Genomic DNA, 22,595 nt, shown 5'->3' on the forward strand with positions numbered 1-22,595 from the left:
AAGAGGAGATACTGATGAAAATGAGAAAACCATGATAGCAGTATTAAAGCATATCTTTTAATGTGATAAACTGACTTTCTCATGTTTACAAGCTCCTAAATTTCTGCCCTCCAACCATTATTGCTATAAGGCAAAAGACTTTCATCATCTTGCATTTTGATTTAAGCTTTGGGCAGAGTATTGTCTTATTGTCTTATACTTCTTTAGTCAGAAGCTGAACAGAGCTTCTGTTAAGTAGGTGGCAGACAACATTTGAATATGCCAAGTATGTATCCTATCCTGAAATATTTGAACTGGATGGCATTGTTAAATGCTTTGTTGCATCTTCTGATTTTTGTGTTCTGATTTTATGAGTATTTCTCAGATCTTCAGGAATGAGGTAGGCATTAATGCTGAAGATAACGCTCTGAAAAACAATTTTTCATGTTTGTAATACAAAGAAATAGAGAGGGGAAGACAATCAGCACTACTTATTTTATTTATTTGCACAGTTGTTTGTTTTTCAGTGCACTGGAAGAGACTAGCTTTACTGCCTTAAGCAATCCTTTTGCTGGTCCTTTTGTAGACTACACCAGAAGCAGTAGAAATCTGGAAAAAAGAACAAGCCAAAAATTTGGTTGAACAGTGTAATTAGAGCTTCACTGTCACACAAAGTAAAGAGACCTACTGAGTGACTCTCAGAACCTTTCCTTTACTGAAGCAACATTTACCCTTTGGTAGGAGACACATCTAGAAAATAAGCTGAATGTCCTTGTCAAGCCTGAAATCCACAGTGCAAAGATATTCTTACACATAAAGCACAACTTCTGAACAGGGATTTGGGGTAACTTAAATGTGTCTTATGTTAGATGTGACTTTACCAAATCCAAGTTATCAGATTTTTAGACAAGTGAGATAATTGTTCTCCCAAAGCAATAAAGATTGACAGTATTAGTTTCAGGGAGGGTGAGTGTCCTTTCTTGATTCTCAGAGTAACTTCCTCCTAGTTAGTCTCTCAGACATATGTAACTGGCACAAACATAAGTCAGTTAAAGAAAATTTGTGAGAATTTGACAATCCTATCTGTTTTACAAGGTTTACTATTAGTATTGTAGTTTCACTAATCTTCCAAAGCAGTGTTGCCATTTTGTTTGGTAACATAAGATACTACTTGAAATCCAACCTGTTTTGTTTTGTTTTTTCTTTTGGTAAGATCAAGGAAATAGGGTTCTACAGAAATTCTGTGAGGAGTTGCAGCTAGATTGTTTTCAAAGAATGAAACAAAGTTAATGACAACCTACTGCTTACATGTTTCTGTAAAAAGATATATATATATATATATATATATACAAAATTTTCTAGAGGTGTAGGCACAGTGAAGAGTCAAAAGACATGACAGTTTGGGAATATTTCAGTCTGAACATTCCAGTTTTACAGCTATAAAACTGTGTCTGTGCCTAAGATGCAAGATCTACATTTCAAGTTTTATCAAAAATAATCTGATGAAAAGTTTCATTTAATTTTTGGATTAAACCTGCACAAAACCATAGAAGATTATCTAGAGTGAAGGAGAAAGTTACTCAATAGTTTCGCTTTACCCTAAAGATTTTTTTTTTAAACTCAAAATTTTAAGCCTGCTACTCTTGAGCTTTTGTTTGTTTGCTCTTTATAAACTAACCTGGATATATGAGAACTCACCTCTACTAGCTTTCCTCCACAAATCTCTGCAGTATGACGATAGTTGGGAAAATCAGCCACTATTTTCCCATCCTCCATTTTAACAGTTGCCTGTAATGGAGAAAAGTTTAATGTTCCGTGGGGTTACCGACATTTATTATCAATCAGACATTGTAAACATCTGTATATCTGATGCTTAAAGTTTTTACTTTTTTAAAAAAGTAGCTTCAGGAACAGGCCTAAAATCCTTGTGCTTTAGTTCTTAAATGTTCACAGTTTAAATAGAAAGGTGTTCATGTAACAATACATGCAAGTTCCATCTCTACACAATCGTCACTCATAGCTCTAAAAATGATCTGACAAGACACTTCTCATTCAGTCCTCGGTGTTCTGTGGAGCTCTCTTGTTTTGGCATGATTGTATGTAAAAGGCATGATTGTATGAGTTAATTTTGAAGTAGCATTCTTAGATACTAATAACCTGCCTGCAAGCAGCACAAAAGTCACTGTGGACAAGTGATGTGAATCTTTACCCTAGATCCAGAGTTTCATACCTCTAACTACACTAGAATTCATCTCGCTCATTTAAGGATAGGTGAACATGACTGCACAGTCTGCAGTGACACCTTTATACTGTAATATGTGCCAACTGCTCTAAGAGCTGCTTCTGTATGGAAGATCACAGATACTACAGCAGCTCACCTGACCACCAAAACTAGGTATGTAGTTCCGTCACAAAGTCAGTCTTGCCTATGCTTTTAGTAATACAGAGAAATGAGCCAGTCATCTTTAGAGGAGAAAAAAGTAATTTGCAAAATGAAGAGATAAGTGGACATTTTTTACCAGATACAAAGAAACCATCTCACTACTGTATGTATTGTTTAGTGACTCTATACTAAAAGGCAGTGGTTTCTCTCCTGAGAATCATTTACTCTGCCTCCATCTTTGGCTACTTAATAGTCTTTGGAGTGCTGCAGTGCCCAGGGCCAAAAAGAAGAGAATAGAATTTAAAAATTAAGTTTGCAATAAATTGACCAAGTAGAATTGTTGTGTTATTCTATCTGTTAGGTTTCACAAAGATTTCTCAAAGCCAAAGACATGAGTTTTTTTCCTCTCATAATTAGAAAGGTATGACTAAAATAGCATTCTGGAAATCATGCAATGCTTGGTTTGTCACAGTTCCCTGATGCAATTGATGGTTTTCCTGTCTCTTTATTATGTATAAAGCATTTACCCACTCATCTATTGTAGGGTAGGATTCGGGACACCTCACAAATGCAGAGTTTAGCTGTCCCAAACTGTCTTATCCCTTTAAATAGATAAAAATTTAATAAGGTAAGTAAATCAACTATTTTATAGCAGGTTTTGTATCCAGATTTTGTCCGTGACAGTTGCAGATCGATATTGTGTAATCTTCCATCTTGCTAGAAGCTGCTTAAGTTGCAAGTTGCTCTGTACTTCCAAAAGGAAGGAGGCTACAGATATTTTTTTCCCCTTCATTTTACAGAGTCTTTCATTTAAGGTTCAGGCACAGGTAACTTCAGAAGGTGAGCACTGCTGACAGGCATGGGCAGAGCTAGACCATAGCACTCCCCTCAGTGTGCTGCAGTTGCTGCATGGTGCTGGATGATGACATAGGTGCCAACCAGCTCTTCGGAGTTTTAGTTTGCTTGAGCTGTGACACCAGTAGAGGCTTGACACTCATTCTTTATTAGTAAGTACAATTCTGAAGCTCTAGCTCTCTTTAAAATCAGGTATTTTGCTATGTTTCTAAGCTGTGACAGATGAAAAAACAGTTCAAGGAAGATGTCCCTGAGGCAGATTTTTCACCCTAAATTAAAAAATAACTGAGACAGTGTAGAACTTAAGAGCTAAATTACCTTGAACTTTTTACCACCCATTGTCTCCATGTCTGCTTCCTTGCCAATTGTGAATGTGTTGGTTGTGGTGCGGCCTCCTGGGAAGTGCTGTGTCCAGGTGAAGTCATTTCCATTCTGTGCCACCTCAGTGACTATTTTGCAATTCCTTCCCATTTCAACCTTGTCACTGGGGAGACCTTAACCAATAGAAACATACGGTTTATCAAATCTCATAGTCTACCAGCTGCATTTGAATTGAAGCATGCTAATGGTATGTTTCTTTTCAGACACCGATGTCTAAGTGCCTGCTTTAGTTTTGGGGGTTTTTTTGGTGTTGCGTTGCTTTTTGTTTTCTCACAGCAGTATCAAAGCTCCGAGTTTAAATTACTGGTATAAAGGAAGATACAGGTACATCAATGCATTTACTAAAATAATAAGTTTTGGTCTTGCATTCTTTTCCCTGAGAAACAATACACAGAATAAATGTATAGATACAAAGTAGATATAAATATCCCCTTCTATTTAATCTACACCTGCAGATATGTGGAATGTAAGGTATATGAGTTTATGCCTTTGCTATATAGCTGCACATACGTATTTACTACTTACCATTAGCTACTGCTTTTTAAAGAAATGAACCCAAGCACTGACCTAAGAGCTTTTGCAGGGTGATCTCTCAAACAGGTTTGCAGTCTTGTGAAAATGTTCACAGAAACCTGTTCCTGTGTAAGATTTTGACAAGCATTTTCATACTAAATTTATACTCCCACCAATGAATACTAAGGACGGAAAAAGTGACATTCACAATCACCATACTGCAAACATCTTGACCCTTCATTCTGCTGCCACTGAAAAGGAATACTACTTCTGTAGAGCAAGACTATTTCCTCTTGTAAGAATGAAAACTGAAGCTCCCTGCTGAAGTGCAGAGCACTCCTACCAGTCTTAGCCCACTGATATCAGCACATTTCAGTAAAAAAACTTCTTTTTAAAAAAAGTATTTTTAACTAATTTATAAACTTTAGGACTTCTACCCCAAGACATACTTACCAATCTTCTTCACAAAGTCATCGTAGTTCTCATCGCCTTCAAATTCGTATTTGCCTGCGAATGCCATGTTGCCCTGGTGATGTGGCTGGTAGAGCAGAATAGCAGCTGGAACAAAGAAGAATGGATAAGTGCAGATGGCTTGAGGCCCTCGTTTTTATAAACCAGCCCAAGCTGTTCAGCCCACCTATACCCACACCCCTTGGAAATTACTTTTATGATCTATGTGAGTCATTAACATGGATGCCATTGACCTGTAGGAAAATCAAGGTTATAATTCAATTATACATGCTTGACAATAATCTAGAGCAGAAATCAAGGACAAAAGCTCAGTTTTCATTTTAGTGCATATTTAAACAAAGTTATATATTTTTACTTTCAAGATTCCACTGATTTTACATTCAGGATGAAATAATGGTAAAATATATGTTATAATGAAACAGGGAGGAAATGGCTTCAAAGCAGTGTCTTGAGATCACAGCCTTGCTCTATTTGGAAGCATACCCTATATTAGTAAACATTTTAAAATAAGAAACAAGCTGCATAGATTCCTAAGTAATTCTGGTAGGATATGGGCAATGACAAGATTCTGGGTAAATTACTGCCTGCACCTGTTTTACCTTATCTCCACACAGAAAAAAATAATTATGAAATATTTTACACTACTTGGATGTAAAGTACATTAGATTAGTCCACCACATTCCCATACCCTATTTAATATCAAGAGACAATAGTGCTTTGTACTTGCAAGTGTTTGCACAAAGTAAAAAAAATATAGTCATTTTGGAAAAGCAGAGCTCTGATTTATATAAAATAACTGTAAGTTAAAAGTCAGGGAGTCTGCTGGGTAATTCAGAATATACACAGGAGATGTCCTATGCCTAATCAATCCATTCCCACACACAGATAGCAGGGTAGAAAGTTCTCAGCTGCTGTGTATTGGCATAACTCTACTGGCTGAGAATACAGACTAACAATTTTTAATCTGAACAAAAACATTCCTAGGATTTATGTGAAAACAGTGTCATAGATTGGAATTTTATTTTGGTAATACATTTGGGAAGGAACAGAAAATCTATTTTTCCCTGGTTTTATAAAAGTCTGGAGACATATGTAAGTGTTCAACAGGTTTTGCTGTATGCAAAGTGGGTTCCATTTCTTAGATGCAATTAATTTAATCCCACATGCTAATGCAAGAACATGTCTATCTAGAGTCAAGAAACTGATCAGAAGAACAGGAACATAGGCTGGGTGATGAAAAACATGGAAAACAAAGATCCACTAAACTTCACCATTGCTCTCCTTGGTATACTTTCAAATTAATATATTCTATGTAACCATTTCTGTATTTCTAATTAATAGACTTATCCATACTCCACTCTGTCAGAGAATAAGACAAACTTCAGTAATGGGATGAAACTTCAGTAAAATGTTAAATATCATAAATCAAGGTAAAGCATTACTGTAAAACTACATAAATTACTACATCTAACAGTTTTATTACCAGTAACATTGAGTTCACAGAGTCAGTTGTACACTCCCTCAGCCTGTGCTCTAAACGGTGCATGTAGGAGAGTGTAGTGTAGTTTGCAAGCTGTTCTACTGAGTTGAGACAGAACGGTGCCTCTGAGTGACTCCTGCCGCGTACCGTCACATACTGGTTGTGTCATGCTGTAGCCTCACAGATTCGGGACTGCATGTAGATTATGTCATATCAGCATTAAATTCAAGAGGAGCTAGAAATAAGACAGCCTGTACCCAACTGTTTCATCACAGCATTATCAGAGTACACAATAATTCATTAAATTAGTATCTGTCAGGGGGGTTTAAGGATTTATTACATTTAAATATATTTGCTATATATACATATATATTTAATGGCATATTGCTTGTCAGGGTGTGTTGCAACTCAATGAAAAAAATCCTCTCTAGTTTGTATTAATTTTTTATTTTACTTAGTAAGCTGCTTGCTTTTATGAAAAGACTCTGCTGTCTAAGTTCTACAGCCTTACAGAATACGCAAGGCATATGAGGTCTGAATAGGAAAAGATTTCCTATCTTAGGAGAATTTTTGCAGTTTCAAAACTATTCCTTACAGGGGAAAAATAAGAGGGATTCCAGAATAACACTGATGGGTGAAAAGTCTGAATCATGCAAGAAGGGGACTTCTAATGGAAAAGAATATTCTGACCAGAAAAAGCTTCAGAAAATTCCAAGTCAGTTTTGTGAGAGATTATACCTGTGAACTGGAAAAGAACTTACTTCATGTTTATTAGTTAGGAATTTACATGATTTCAGGTTTTTTAGGTTTGCTTTTTTTACTTACTTCTTCTTCTGAAGTCTGAGAGAAGGTAACTTCAAAAATCTTACATCTTCTTATGCAAGAAAATAAAACTTTCAAATGGAGATGCAATTTTTGAAGTTGACAACAGTCTTTTTAAAACTATTTGTTTGGGTGTATGTTCCTGGCAGGAAAGCAGTTTTCTAGAACAGATGCAGAAAGTGAACAAGAGTGAAGCAGAACAAAATTATGGTCAGTTTGTAAAATAAAAATGGAACAAACGTCCTAGGAATTACTGCCTTCCCACCCCTAACCCTTCACTCTCCCCATATTTACTCAGCTTTAAATTGTACCATGCTGTGCAGTGGCTGACTATATTGTGCTGGAGTTCATGACGCCACAAAAGCCATACCATCTGCTGTCTGCATGCAATTAAAAGGATGTCTCCATACTTGAAATAGAAGAGAACCATATACCTTCCCTCTGTGAACATCCTCTGTGTCCTGTGATTAGCATTCAAAACACAGGAGTGTGGGAGAAAAGTACAAAACTGAAGGTTTCTGTATCAATTATAAATACATTAGGTTCAGGGAAGGAACAGGGAAACTTGTTTCACTACCAGTGTTTCCTTTGCACTTTTCATTTAAAAGTGTAAAATGATTCTGACTGTCCCGCAATCATATTTAACACTTAGTTTTTTAATTAAAACTCCTTCAGCTTAATCCCAAGATTGTTGAACTCAGTGACCAACTGTGCAGAAGCAGACAACTGCAAAGGAAACTTTCTTTATCAGCTGGACCCAGATGCTTAGGCCCTATCTATATAAAGAAAAACACCATTAGCATGGAAAATACTAAAGTGGTTGCACATACATAAAAGCCTTCTTACTGCTACAGTAAAGCTAAGTAGATACAAGTTAAGCTACAAGAATGTAAACTCTGCTGATAATAGAGGCAAAACCCTAGTAGTTTCAGTCATACACTGATTTGAAAATACCATTTAGAGGAAAGTATCATCAAGCCTATTTCATACATGAGAAAGCTGAAACACTGAGGAAAAAGTGACCTATCAGAGCTTATGATACAGTGAATGGATGATGCAGCCAGTAAGAAATTCTAAGTCCAGGCACCAACCCAGTGTCCACAGGATGGCACATTTATTTAAACATTTTTATAATAAACAACCCCTTAAAAGCAAAGGAGAGCTCGGAGTGACTATTTACTTTCAGACACCCAGGAAGTTTTTACACTTGCTCCACTGATGGGCTGTGAGAATCTTGAGAGCTGCTTAGCACAACTGGCTGAGCCAGTCCCTAGTTAAGGTTCTTGCTATCTCCATGTGACCCTGTGTATACTGAAAGATAACCAGTGTCCAGCCCCAGCTGGGCTTTGGAGAGCGGGTCACCGGTGAGACTGCCCTCAGGCTAGCTGAGTGCTGAAGGCCTCTGTCTTGCACTAGGCTCTCAGTGTTCCAGAGAGACATGCACAACCCTGCGAAGAAGGTAAATGAACTCAAGCCACAGACTCTTCTGTTTACATACAATTTATTGGGGGATAATACCACTGGCATAGTAACATCACATGGACCTTGGATGATAGAACAAACTGGGTAAGAAATATGCCACAGTTCTGTCAAACAGGAAAAAGACAATCAGATTAAATGAACTTGAGCTTTTATGTTATCTCTCTTTCTATAAAGATCAAATGATATTGATAGCTTTCTTGTGATATGATATAAAAGTGCTGACATCTATACAACTATACAATACTTCGGGCTTCCCTGCAGTGGGAATGTGGTGGGCACAGAGCCAGTGTGTACTACAGTAAATTCTCAGTGAATAACTATTTGACTGGGTGGGTCACTCTTGTCACACACTAAATATGAGTTTATTCACCTCCAAGGAGTTGTATGCTACACTGTGCATGAGAGTTCCAGAGCAGGTTACAAGCATCCATCCAAACAATAAAGGTAAGGCTATGCAGTCTTAACAAATAAATGTGCTTGCTCTGCCTGGCTGCTCAGGATCAGCAGAATCATTTTTGAACAAGATTTGAACAAATATGCCGTCATCTGAACCTGTCTGTGCAGAGGAGTTTTTAATGTGCATTGTGAATTTCAGCCATGTTTCTGCTTACTTATTCTGAAATAAATCCTTATTTTCATTCCTGCATTTTTTGCTATAAAATGTAAAATTTGATAGTGTATTGGAAAATGAAGAATTTCATTAAGGAGTCTTCCAAATACTGAGTGAAGAAAATGTTTATTCCAAGAATAAAGGAATGGAGGCCCTCTGACTTTACTGAAGTTACGGTCACTTGGACAATTGCTAAGGTTAGTCATCCAAGAACTTACCTCTTCAGTTTCAGCTAAAACCAGTTTCCATTTAATGACCTTACACTTTGCATTTACAGTATTGTAGGGAGAGGCGCTCGGAAGATCTCGCGATGTACGGGAAGAATAGAGGTGCATGAAAGATCTCGCGATGTACGGAAAGAACAGGGAACTAAAGATCTCACGATGTACAGAAAGGCATATATAAAGCAAATGCACAGTTAATAAATTGAGCAAATAGCAACCACCATATTGGCATTTGTGCTTTTGTTCCCGCGAAGGTTTTAACCTCCTGCAACGGTTAGCTGTGATCTGAACGTCACATTTCCGTGGCTTGGCAGGTAGAAAAAGACAGCTAATACCTTACCACAACACAGTATTTGTGATTTTCCTACCTCCTCAGAGCTGTAAGGATGTGATATCGCTTTTGTATACCTCTACAGTAGTCCTTCATCCTTGGTGGGCTGGTCATTGAACTAAATGGTGCAGAGGACTCTATAATTACCCAGTAAAATAAAGAATAAATTAAACCAAAATTACCTACATATACATGTATTTTAAATGCATTATGTGTATTTAATCCATTCCAACTACTACAGTGTAGAGGCTGCACACTGCTGCAAACAACCTTGGTTATGTTATACTTCTGCTTAACAGAACTCAGTTCAAATCCAACTGAATTAGCAGCTATAACTGAGACCAGTGGAAAGAGAAAAGAGACTTCCCTGGCATAGGTTGAGAATCATAACCAGAGAAAGGCAAAAGAATAAAAAGCTTCCAGTGTGAAAACTGAAAGTCGCTTTCAGAAAGTGCCCATTATCTTCAGCGTTCTTTGAGCTATTTATCATTTTCAATGGAGAAAGATGCAGCTGTTCTTTATGTAGGTCAAAGAAAATATTACTCTACAGGAGACTGTCTGCCATCTGGTGGCCAACTGTCAGGGCCCATACACCAGGCAGCACGTCCTACACCAAGCGCCCACCTCACCCATGTAAACCCCTGGCTTCAGTTAGAGCGTGCCAGGGTTTGCAACCAGCCCCATCCCACAGCTGAACCTGCAAGATGAATCGCCCACCCCTCATTCTCTAACACTAAGAAAAAAAAAAAATTCCCCCTGATCTGGTTATAATCAGCTCAATAAGAGTCATGTTAAATGTATCATTTATATTTATGTAATATATAAAAATAGTATTTATACAAGAAATTATCTTAATATGTTTCATTTTGGGACATAGTTCTTAATGAAGATGATTTCCTAAGCACTATGGCATTGCTGACCTATCACACAGTGTTCGCCTTTGCTTGAACACAAATACATTTGTATTGCTATCTTGGCAATCAGCAAGACACAGGACTGCTTCATACAGATTTAATTAAACATTGTAGATCAGAGGCCCTCAATTCAGTGGGAATTATCTACTGTTGAACTAACACTTCAACACAATTTAATGAATCTAACTTTATGTGCAAATGTTATTTGCAGCACACTGGCATTTGTGAAACCCACTGAGTGGATTCAGCTGTCCCAGAGAAGCAGAAATAAGGGTGTGCACGCTTAGGCAGAGCAGCACTGTTTGCAGACAGAATGCAAGGAAATGGCATTACCTTATTCTGCAAGGTCTAAAGTGTACAGGCTTTTTACGCCGTCTCACTGAGTGGAGAAAAACAACCATAATAACATGCATTCACAGTTGTGCTCACCTAACTTTGAAACCTGAGTCAATGATCTAACATGGACACATAGTAAATCTCATATTTGAATGCATACTGTCAGGACCATGGGCAAGAGTCAAACTACTACTTGCAATGAGAAGTTAGAGCTCAACACTGTATTCGAATTTATCTGGATAATGGCAGTTGCAACAGTGTGGCTGTTATAGACAGCGTAAGTTGTCAAAAAAGTAAAACTCCTGTGGAAGCTTATACCCAAAGGAAAAGTTCATCTAAAGCGAGCAGTTAAGTCCCCCAGTCTCCCAAGACAGCTACCTATGATATGCAAAACAGCTGAATCTTCAAATACTGATAGGAACAGAGGGAACTTTCAGGAACCAAATCAAAGGCCTTGGATATCTTTACTTTCAGACGTTTACTTGCCACAAAGTCATAAATAAAACGCTTTTGCATTCTTTTTGTCATGTTGGAGTCACCCTGCCCTTGAATGTCTCCCAGCATGCTTTAAAGTTTATTAACCTTTCAGATGTGTTGTATAAAGCCAACTGAGCTACACTCAAAGACAAAATGGAGATAAGGAACGTAATTCCATTAGTGAATGAAGTAGGCTGAGTGACTACCTTTGAAGTGCTTTTAGAACTGGAATGCAATTGAACAAGGAGTACAGATTCACAATAAAAGTAGGAACTCTCCAGTGAAAAGAAAGTTACACTTAATGATTCTTTCAGAATGAAACTTGATCAGGAAAGCTTGTAAATTCTTAAAACAGCTGTATCTGGCAATTATTCAGCAACCCTCCATAGTAAGTGGCTAATGATTATTAATTCCTTTGGTATTCAGAGTAATCATTCATGATGAATTCAGAGTGAACTCGTCTGCTGTTAATGTAATGTGTAATTCCATGGGAGTTCTATTATAATGTTGCCTTATTAAGTATCCATTTAGTATAGTACTAGATGTTACTATTCTAAACCCATAAGCAGTAGAAAAGCAATTACCAACAAGACGTGGTTGAATTCTTGAAAAGCTAATGCTTGTACAGAGTCCAAATATTTAACAGAAATGCACCAGCCAGCTCTACAGGACTCCTACAGGTGACACAGTACAGACTCTGTCCTTGCCCCAGATGTGACATTCTGATGGGGATCTGCCTAACAAAAACAGGAAAGAAAGGATCCTACCAGAAGCTCAGAGATAGAAATATCTGCAGGGGAGGAAGGCACCTAAAGGATTCTAAAAATCCAGAATTTTTGGGACTCCCTAAAAAGGAAATTGGATTATTTCCTGCCAAAACACTCTACCAGGAAACGCTTTAGTCTGTTTGGATTTCCAGAAAGGTTGTTTCCAGAGAGCAAGATAACCAAGTGATTCATTCAAGCTGCACAAGCTGGCATAGCCTGTGTAAGAAGTATTTGGTTCTGCTGTCCCTGACTGATGTTCCTTATCTTTGAGTGCTACCTCAGTGGGACTGCTGAGGTCTGGTCTGGGCAACTGACAGACAGAAAACTAAACAAAAAGGAAAAAAAAAAAAAAAAGTGCTTAGTTTTCAGGTGGTTTCATCAGTTTTCAGCTGATTTGGTTCTCTGAACTGCCTCAGTTGCATGGTCAGGCCCTGCCAGTACAACAGGAGGTACAAGACAGAGGAGGGGAAGATGAATGGCACCATCATCATCATCATCGTGTAGCCCTTTCATTGCCTAGTGGCGACTGCAAATCACAGAGCAACTGAGAGCAGCCTGAGGGTATGACAATGCTGCTTAAATTGCTCAGGTGATTCCTAGCTGTTCATGAGCCACCTCCTGCTTTGTGCTGGCACAACCATTCATGCAGTAGTGTAGCCACCAGAGTGAGGGCCTGATTTGAATTAAAAATACCAAAGATAAAATGAAAATATATTTTTCAGCTGGTTCAGCTCTCTGATCCAGTTCTTTGCATGATCACATAAACAGCTGTACTGGCATAATGCAAGTATTGGCATGGAAACAGGAACAAGTGGAGTATCTGCACAAGGTGGCTATTGCCACTGAAAAATGCTCACTGTAACCATGGTGTGAGTTATACTTCATGACCTATATTAAAAGAATAAAGAAGTCCAAACTGATAATTGTAAACAAGGCTCTGGAGAGGAAAAGCAGAAATATGCTCATGCTAATTGAGCTAGCAGTGTGTGTCTAGTTCAGGTTCACTGAACAAATTTTCTGCAAGCAGAAGGCTCAGTACAAATTCTCTGAACTCATTATTTTCTATTGTCTCTTCAGAGTTCAACACCCAAGTAAATCAAATCAGCACTCCTGGACTCAGAAGAACCAAAACACAGAACTGGAAGGGACATCTGTTATCATTTCAGTCGCTTGCACTTTATACAATTTCTTGTCTTTGTTACTGTAGTAGGCAGTTTACTCCCTGGTATGTAAAAATCTTCTTTCAATTTCTAGTTTAAATTAATGCATGGTTATTCTAAGCCTGTTTGTACTTGTGCCAGCATTGCCTCTTCTCTTAAGTAGAACTTCTTTCTCTGAGTTTTCCTCAAAGTTGTTTAGAGAAAAGTTACATCCTTTTTTTTTTTTTTTTTTGCTAGGGTAAATAAATGGGGCATGTCAAACTCTACTAGACACTTCTGAAATGACAGACTTTTTCTTCCTCTTACCATCCAAGTATTCCACTTACTTCAGTTGCAGATAATTTTTTTGGAACAGAGGTGACTATGACCTATAACATTTTCCAGCTCAGAAAAAAGTTTCATAGGTACACTCCCCACCTTTTAAACTAAGATCATTAATAGACATACTAAAATGTTTTGGGTTTACAATAATACCAGCAATTTATTAATCTAATTGTTCTTTTCTTTCTCCAGGATTCTTCCCTTTAATTAGTTATCTTATACTAAATGTTATCAATTACATCCGATTCAATGGTTATAGGGACTAACAGCAGAAACAGGAAGCTATGTTGATTTTTAAGTTTTAGTAACTACTGCAACAGAAGACTTGAAGATTTTTGTTATGTCAGTTTTGACTCACGTAATCTGAAAATGCACAGTAAAACTAATTTTGGCTACTATCAATTTGGCTCACATAAAACTGTTAAAACTTCCTTGAAATATCATCTTTGGAATAAGAGCCACTATGGAACATGTTGAACCTCAATGGTTTCAGTCTAATACACAATTTTTAAAAAGTTACTAAAATGAAAGATATGATTCAACCTTATCTGCAGAGTATTTTGGTAAAAGTGATTTAAAGATACTACATCTATATATTTCTTTGTTCCATGTATTTATACCAGAGGTCCCTAACAGAAAGTAACTATAGTTCTAATAAAAGTTAGAAACTGACAACCCTAAAGATAAGAATCATTACAACTACTGTTTCGGACTTTTCTGACCAAAAATCAATAGTCATCTCCCCTTTATCTACATAGTTCATGTGATGTGTTGTAAAGATTTTATTATCTGATAGTATCTATATGACTGTACTTGCTGACACATCAGGACAACATAGCTCCAAATGGGAGTTTATCTTCAGCATAATCTAGTCTAATCTGACGACTTTTGTCACATGGCTGTGGTCTTCTAAGCAATCCTCAGTCATCACCAAAAGGGGGGGGAAAAGCTATGTACCAATATAAAATGAATGTGCATTGTACCTGCATTTCAAAATATTGGGAACTGATAGCAGGAAGCATAACTGAGTGCAATAGGCTGTCACCACCACACACCAGCACCAAGAAAAAAAATCAAATTCTTTCTTGGCCACAATGTATTTGGAAGGTATCGTGCTCTGGAACCCTCCTCTCTACAGCTAGAATTACCTCCAAATTTGTACAGTAATATATTCAAATTAGAAGGCAGCAGGATGAATATGGGATGAAACAAGCACTCAAGGTTTCAGGAACTTATCCTGCTTCTTCTACAGCATAAACTGGAGTTCTGCATGGGTTCTGGTGGCAGCAGGCTTCTCACGATAGCTGTACAACTTGATGAAACCAGGCCTAGAGCTTGCATTTTTATATGCACTGAACTGACTTGCTTATTTCAGTTATTCCTCTTCTCACATACCCCTTCTGCAGCACCCTACGACTGCATTCTTGCAGGTAGCATTCACTCCACTGTAATAAGCACAGAATGCTTTGCTCTACCTAAGAAACTAAGCAACTGATGATTTAGTGTACATTGTGTTGATTTACGCTCTTTTGGAGAAATGCTGCACAGAGCTTTCCTTTAACTAAGTTTACTTAAGTCAATAAAGAACAATACGTAACACCATGTTTTAACTTGTTTTACTGTAGGAATTCTACAGGCTAAGACCTGCCCTGTTCCCTCCCAAACAAATCATGTTATAAAACAATAAATCAATTTTTAAGTGCGATCTGCTATATTGAAGGGAGAGGTTTTCAAAGTCTACAGAGATACAAGGAACACTGAAAACTGGAAGTTCTTTAAAAAAAGTAAATTATAAAGAAATTCTTTGCCTTTCTCAATTTTACTCACATTATTGGCTTGTTAAGCATAGGCTACTGCTGTGTAGCCTACGGGTAACAATGAAGTGATGGACTTTTAAAAACAAACATTATCTACTTAGTAAAAATACCATTTAGTCTTGTGAGACAACATATTTTGTGGTATTAATTGAGAATCTAACAGGAATTGAAGTCGTTCAGGATTTTGCAGAACTTTGTATCATATTTAACACAAAAGATTTCTTCACATCGGTAAGGAGTCATTTAAAAAAATTTACATATCTTGAAGCACAGGGACATATGATTTTTCCACTTGTCTCTGTTTCTGCCTTATACTGTTTAAAGGAAAACTCATTTGTTTTAAGTACTGTTTCAAAGAAGAACAAAGACTTTAAGAGCTTCTGTCTTTTCCTTGTTTTTCCTTTATTTTATTTTAAGGAATCAATGTGCTGAACAAGAGTGATGGCAATCTAGAGAAACATGTAAGGGTCTCAAATAACCTCAGCACTATGTCGAGTCTAAATTGATCCCATATCCACAGCCAACCTAGTTTTATCAAATATATAACTAAAGCTGCCTCCTTAGAAAAGACTTTGAACTTTTGGTGTAGATGCTGAATTATATTATCTCTGTTCAACATGCAAGTTTATACATAGTTTAGTTATTAAAAGTTTATATTTTTTTGTTGGAATAATATTTTTACATACCATGCTGCTTCAGGATTTTTTTTTAACCGCAGTTAATACTGAGAAAACCCCAAATATTTATTTTTTCTTTGTTTTAAAACAAGGGCATTTTAAAAACACCTGAAATTTTGTTTTCAAATCCATTAATACATTATATACAAGTGCCTTTTAGTAACTGTACCTTGATAGCAGTCCTACTCCCTTCACCTCTTCCCTCTAGTTTGGGATACTTGGAGCATTTTCTTTAATATATTGCAGAGTTTACTCCATGACAGGTATGATGAAAAATGTAGGCTAGCAATGGGTGCTGAGCAAAGGGTTAACTTTCAGTTTCAATAAGACAATTCCCCATTTAGAAATACATGTATGTGTTTGGTATGTTTCAAAAGAAAACTTTCTAGGTCATTCCAATAAACTGAAATACATTTTTTGGTTTTGAAACAGGCTGTTTCTACTGAAAATGCCAACACAATGTTTTCTTATTTCCAACAAGGAAGATTTAATTTTTTTTCTTAAGATACTGCAATTTCACATCTTGTTTGTTTTCATGCATCTTTACTTCTGTCAACATATCTGTATCTGGATCATCAATGGTCACTGAAGCAAATACACAAAGCTGCAGAGCTAAAGAAAGGCCAAATTCCCTACTTGGCCTGCCAGGGGAACTCCTTCTACTGCAAGGGTTACTCAGAGTTCAGTATGCATGGAATAAACACAGCATACTTTATTATGCATCCTGCTTTCCAGACTGCTGCTCCCCAGCTCTCCATCATTAAAGCAATAGTACTGTATTTTAAATACAGATTATGCAATTTGCCCCAGGTCATATGAGATGGGATTAATAGCCAGAAATCCTGATCCACTGCTGTCTGTTAAAACAATAGACACCACTCTATCTTTTAGATACAAATGGTTCTCCTGCACATTGCCCTGCATTTCCACCGATTTTCCTGAAGTGTATTAACCTCCATCTATTGCACTTGTAAAGCCTGCTGCTTTATTGGAACACATAAACCCCCTGCACAGTTAAATTCTGCTATTCCAGAGGATTCCAACAGCTGCAGTTCCTGAAGCTCTGTTAAAGGGAATATTACATTTAGACTTTTTGTTTTGAAGGCACATCTGGTTTTCAGTTGACTTTTTTATATTTTAAAATCAAGTTTACTAGTTCCTTCCCATCACCTTCACTCTCTCAAGATTTTCCCCTATTCTCTTCTCCTGCAGCTCACCTGAAGAGCAGAGCTACAGCTGTCCAGTGATGGTGATATGCTATTTTCTACCCCAGTAATCCAAGGATTTTGTCTTATAGAATCTCAGAGGCAGACATGGGAAACCAGTATTTGAGTGATTTTTTTCTTACACTAGTGCCACACTGAAAATACTGATGCAGGTTAATTGTGCAAGAACAGGAAGAGTTTGAAAATATCTAAAGCAGAGAAGGATGTTTCTTTTCCTGAAGTATGAGAAAAGACAGTTTTCATTGCATATAAGTACTTTTTTGGGCTTCATCTATGCTTTGATGTCTATGATTCACAGTAACATCTCGCTGCATATTTTACAACAATCTAAAATTGTTTATATTTTCTTAGATACATTTAACGAGAAATAAACACACTTCTGTAGCAGAGAAAATACATACATCTCACATGCCATTTCTTCACTATCTCCAAAACCAGCTGATATTTGCATCTACTTGTTCTATTAACTGCTTTTATTACACCTAGCCTGTAGTGTCCCTCTTCAACGGGAGTTATTCTCGGGTTAGTCAGCAATAAATTTGCTGTTATTAATCAGGAAACACTGATGTAAAACTGAAAAAATAAGACTATGCTGTTAACAGCTGCGATTTTGTCTTAAACCCTGGAATAAACCATATTTTTCTTATGGCTTCCTCCTGGAATCAGAAGGAAAGTCTGGAAAACACTTCAAAATCTGAACTTCCAATTGGAAGCTTCTTTACTTCATAGTACCAAACAACAGCTGTTTCCTTCCTAAACGATGAGAAAGCAGCAGGGAACAAAAAAACTGAACAGTGACAATTCTGTTGTGAGGTTGTGGGGTTTTTTTTAAGCTTAATTTTTAACCTAAACTTGCATTTTTGAATGGCTCAGTTTGGTAACATATACAGATAATTTATCATTCTCAGGATGCTTAAAAATGTGGATGTTTGGTTCAGTGAATGGATAGAGTGCCTACTTCCCAATATTCTGGTTCCTCAGAGAGAAAATGCTTTGACAAAATTTGCACAAAGTTTAAAAACCGGTTGCATCCACCGTTAATGCAGGATTCTAGTTCCAGGATTATCTCTGTGACTCCCCTGGTGAGCATGCTGAGGTGGTTCTAAAATCAGTTTGAATTTCTCTGAATGTTTCTCCAGAGTAGGCACAGCCTTTCAGAGCATGTTGAAAATCAAGGTAGACACATCTGTGTCATAAACCATGCTGCCATCTAGTGATAAACCTTTAATTCTGCTTCTTTGCTGAATAAATGTTCAATATGCCACAAATGGACTTCTGTGCCAAAATGTGTGGCTTATAAGGCTAGCTGCAGCTTGTGTCATAAAAGACAGGAGATTTAAAGAAAAGAAAATACTTAAGCTCTTCCTGCATGATACTGGAATTTGTCGTATTTACAAAATTCGAGATATAGACAGATTATTAAATATATTGATTGAAAATGCTACTCTGTGCTTGCTTAACAGCAAGTCTTTCACCCACCTTCAAGCACCTGATGAGATTCTGTAAACAAGCCACAATCATCTTTGCTTGAGTTTACTCTCTGTTACCAGAAAGGGGCTCTGGCTTCAGGTTGCTAAGGACTGCCTTGCAACACAAAGTCGCCTTGGTTCAAGGTGGGCTGCCTTTTGCTTTCACTGTGCTTGGTTTCTTCATTTTGCTACTTGGTAGAATGCAGAATAAGTCATGATAATGATTCCTGCATGCAAAGACGGCAAGATCAGGCTTTATCATAAAAACCCCTCTCAACTTGCTAATGCAGAGAGAAGTGTGATGAGGACACGCCGGTATTGTTTTGAACTGCAATGTCCCTATTCCAGAATTGACGTGTAAATTTCTTCAGTCCTTTGTGATTATTAGTTACTAATTCTTACAGTTCTAGTACACTTTTCTCTTGAAGCTGTCAATGTTCTTTACAAATAATATGTTGCAAAGTCCAGAGGAATTGAGCTAGTACTTCTCTCAAGGTCAGAGAGTGATGCCTGTAGGTCCACTACTGCTTAGGACCTCTGAAAATGAGCTCTCACTGTCTCTTATGATTGTTGAGTTTGTTGTGATCCGTTGTGATTATGGCATAGCCTTCAAGGGTATGCTGGATATAAACCACTATCCTGCTGTATTCTGCAGCCTGTAAAATAGTCAGACTGAGACAATTGTTTGAAGAGAAATAAATACAATTTATCTTGCTCTATTTATCTCCTTTGAATGTTAGGCTCAGGCAAGTCTGTGACGCATTACATACTGATATCAACTATTTCATGACTTTCATTTTTGCAGACAGTATTGAGGAGAAAAAAACCTGCAGGAACAAGAGAAAAGAAGAAAAGATGGCTAACATACGGAAAAATAGAGCTAAGAGAAAACGGGAGCAGGTGTCCCACTGAGCAATACTGGAATCAGCAATAAAACACTTCATAATTAACAGCAACTAAAGCTATACTTAGAGGATTAAATCTCTGGTTTGCCTGTATTTTATGCCTAGCTTTCCTCTTGCCACCTGTGTAAACGCTAATACTTAAGGGTACTATGTGTGAGGAGAGGCTGAAAGAACTGGGTCTCTTCAGCTTGGGGAAATGATGACAAAGGGGAGACCTTATTACACTCTAGCACCACCTCACTGCAGGAAAGAGGGAAGATGGAGGTAGACACTTCTCAGAGGCATGATGATAAGAGGAGGAAGAACGGACACAACTGGGAATATGAGAAATTCTATTAGCTATTATGATATATTTTTTTAAAACCATAAGGTTGGTGAAATATTGTAACAGGTAATCCAGAGAGGATGTGGAATCTCTATCCTTGGCACTAGAGATGGCCTTGACCATCTAAACTTTAAGGCATTATGCCTTTAACTAGACATGTTTTGAGTGGGGGCTCAGACTAGATGACCTCTGGAGGCCTCTTCCAACATAAACTATGAGTCTACGACAATATAATCAATTATTTTTACCTTGGCCACTGAGCCAAATGAAAAATGTCTTTTGTCCACAAATGAAACTCACAACATAGTAGGAAAATACAAGCATGAGACAGATTCCACTTCTTTGCCCACCTCTCAAAAGTTATACTTGGCACAAACCTGGAAAATAATTTTCAGATGTTTTAAACCACTTATAAAGTTATTTCCTTTACCAAGGATTCAAAATAGTGTCAATCACCTGACTTTTTTGTTTACTACTATGCAAATAAACTTTGACAAAGTTAATTTACCAAAACTCTTAGCTTACTAGAAAATGTAGTAGTTAAATAATGGCTTTAAAATAGTAATTTGGTACAATGATAAAAATCAACAAAATCTTTTGAAAATATTGTAGAAAATTCAAAAAAATATTGGAAACCTTAAGAAAGTATCAAACAGACCAATAAGTCAAAATTTTTAAAACGTTTTTTTTTTTTGCAGAGGAAGATCATCCTCCAAGAGTGTATTTGTCTCAAAAGTCCTTATCTTTGTGGAAAGATGGTTCACTACAAAAATACACCTCCACTGCCACACAGTGCCTTAAAATTATTGCTATCTCTGGGGTCTGGCATAAAAAAAACCCCAAACAACAATTTGCTAATCACACATGCATGGACAAAATCTGGGTGCATAATCTTGATTCTAAAGCCAAAGGGAATCTATTGGTTTCCACTGTGGATATCTAAAACATCAATCTGCACTTCTATACAGCTTCTCTACAAGTGATTTGTACTCTTAGGCCCAGTTTATACCTTGGGTTTGTGTTTTTTTTTTTTTTTATATGCACTGTTTTTACACAGCATTACTATTTGTAACCCAGGTGTCACTAAGAGCTCTTTGGCCAAAGGCATTTAGACCTTCTGTGCCCTATCACTGCCTCCAGCTTCCTGTCCTAGAAGAAATGCTTATTAGATTATTGTTACAGGCTGCTGTTCTTGTGCTTGCACAAAGGTTGACCAGAGGGCTAGACAGAAGATCTGCTTTTCCCTCCAGTTTTTAGGCTCCTTAGAGCTGAAAAGTAGTTTGCTCAGAAAAGATGTATGGACTATATAGGTCCCTGCCTAAAGGAGTAATTTTTGCAAAGAAGCACAGAATCACTTGGGTGGCCATCGGCCACTGAGTGATGTTCATAAGGGTGAAAGCAGCAGGAGAGGGTTTTGTCCAGACCCTGTAATTAGGGACTGAAGGAAAACAGAAATGTAGACTGGTGTGGGGAGCTGCAGTGAGAGGTTTCATATCTTCTCTTTATCCCTGAGGAAGGATGATCAAGCTAGAATTTATTTATATGATGTCATCACAGCACAAAAAGTCAGGAGGAGAAATGGCTTGGAACCAGCTTCATAGCATCTTGCTGCCGTGCTCAAGCTTACAAGCAGGAGACAAGCAAGCTGAGAACACAACCACTACAGGTCCCCCTCTGCTCAGTCCCTGGTAACATAACTGAAATAGCAGTGAACAGGGACATCCTTTCACTACTAATGTTCAGTCTTCTGTTTGAGAAAGAATCCTCCTCCTACAACAGTGGTATTTTTTGGAAAGGTTTGGTTTTGTCTGGTCAGTGTCTTCTCTTTTAAATCATTGTGACCTACATACAGACATGATCCAAATAAAAAATTAAAGAGAGCTTTATGTGACATTGCTTGGCTGTTCCAGCTCTGGAATTGCTGCAGCCTCTGCATTATTTTTTCACACAGGGTCAGATATGAGTTTATATAATTTATTTTTGTTTTTTTCTTTACTATTATAATGACTGTTCAAATATCTCTCAAAAAAGCTATTCAGAGTTTACTTCACTGAAGGTGGCATTGACAGACACACCCTTGATAGTGTTGTTATCCTGATGCTAAAAAAAAAAAAAGCCTAGAGTTACGCCTCTATCTGAATAAAAGAGAGGATTGAGGTACACAATAGAGTTACGGTGAGTTAACACGTTACCACTGAGCCACAGTAACTGATACACAGGTTCCCTTAGCTGCTTGCCAACACGCGGTACAACGTGTTAGCTTAAATCATTTTCACCAAGACACTTTGATGAGGTTTGGATGGCACAAGAAATTACTCTAGGGATATGGAATCCAACCCCTGCTATAACTTACATTTAAATCAAGATTGGTAGGATCATTACTACCTGATGACTGTTCATTAAGCCTGGGTGAGATAAATTTGGTAGTCAGTTCAACTCCCAGTGGCTGGAGACTTGCTGCAAACTGATTTCATAGCACAAAGGTCTATTCCATTTGGAATAACTCAGGCTGTGAACTGATCTCTGGCTGGAAGCAGAGTTGTACTGCTGTTCCAGAACATGCAATTCACCACCACAGCTGGCACCATTTTGACAAATAAAAAAATAACCAAGAACTGAACTGCCCTGAAGTATCTCCTCTGTTCTGTGATTTCTCCCTGCAGGTCAGAG

General features: G+C 37.5%; 1 protein-coding gene across 7 annotated transcripts in view; it reads right to left on the reverse strand.

Moving 5' to 3' along the window:
* Positions 1-463: 463 nt before the first annotated feature.
* FABP6 (fatty acid binding protein 6) overlaps positions 464-22,595 on the reverse strand; it is a 45,432-nt gene continuing 23,300 nt past the window's right edge. For 5 of the 7 annotated variants that reach the window (XM_074915955.1, XM_074915954.1, XM_074915953.1 and 2 more), the window contains 4 exons: positions 4,565-4,669; positions 3,536-3,711; positions 1,678-1,767; positions 464-588 (listed from right to left, as the gene is read on the reverse strand). In XM_074915955.1, coding sequence (XP_074772056.1) covers positions 535-588; positions 1,678-1,767; positions 3,536-3,711; positions 4,565-4,669 — 425 coding nt within the window. In that variant the 3' untranslated portion in view covers positions 464-534. Of the gene's footprint in view, positions 589-1,677; positions 1,768-3,535; positions 3,712-4,564; positions 4,670-6,887; positions 7,046-22,595 lie in introns of all 7 variants that reach the window. The other 2 variants (XM_074915958.1, XM_074915957.1) reach the window with 1 other exon arrangement.

Source organism: Athene noctua, chromosome 12 (genome assembly GCF_965140245.1).
Source record: "Athene noctua chromosome 12, bAthNoc1.hap1.1, whole genome shotgun sequence".
Classification (NCBI taxonomy): Eukaryota; Metazoa; Chordata; class Aves; order Strigiformes; family Strigidae; genus Athene; species Athene noctua.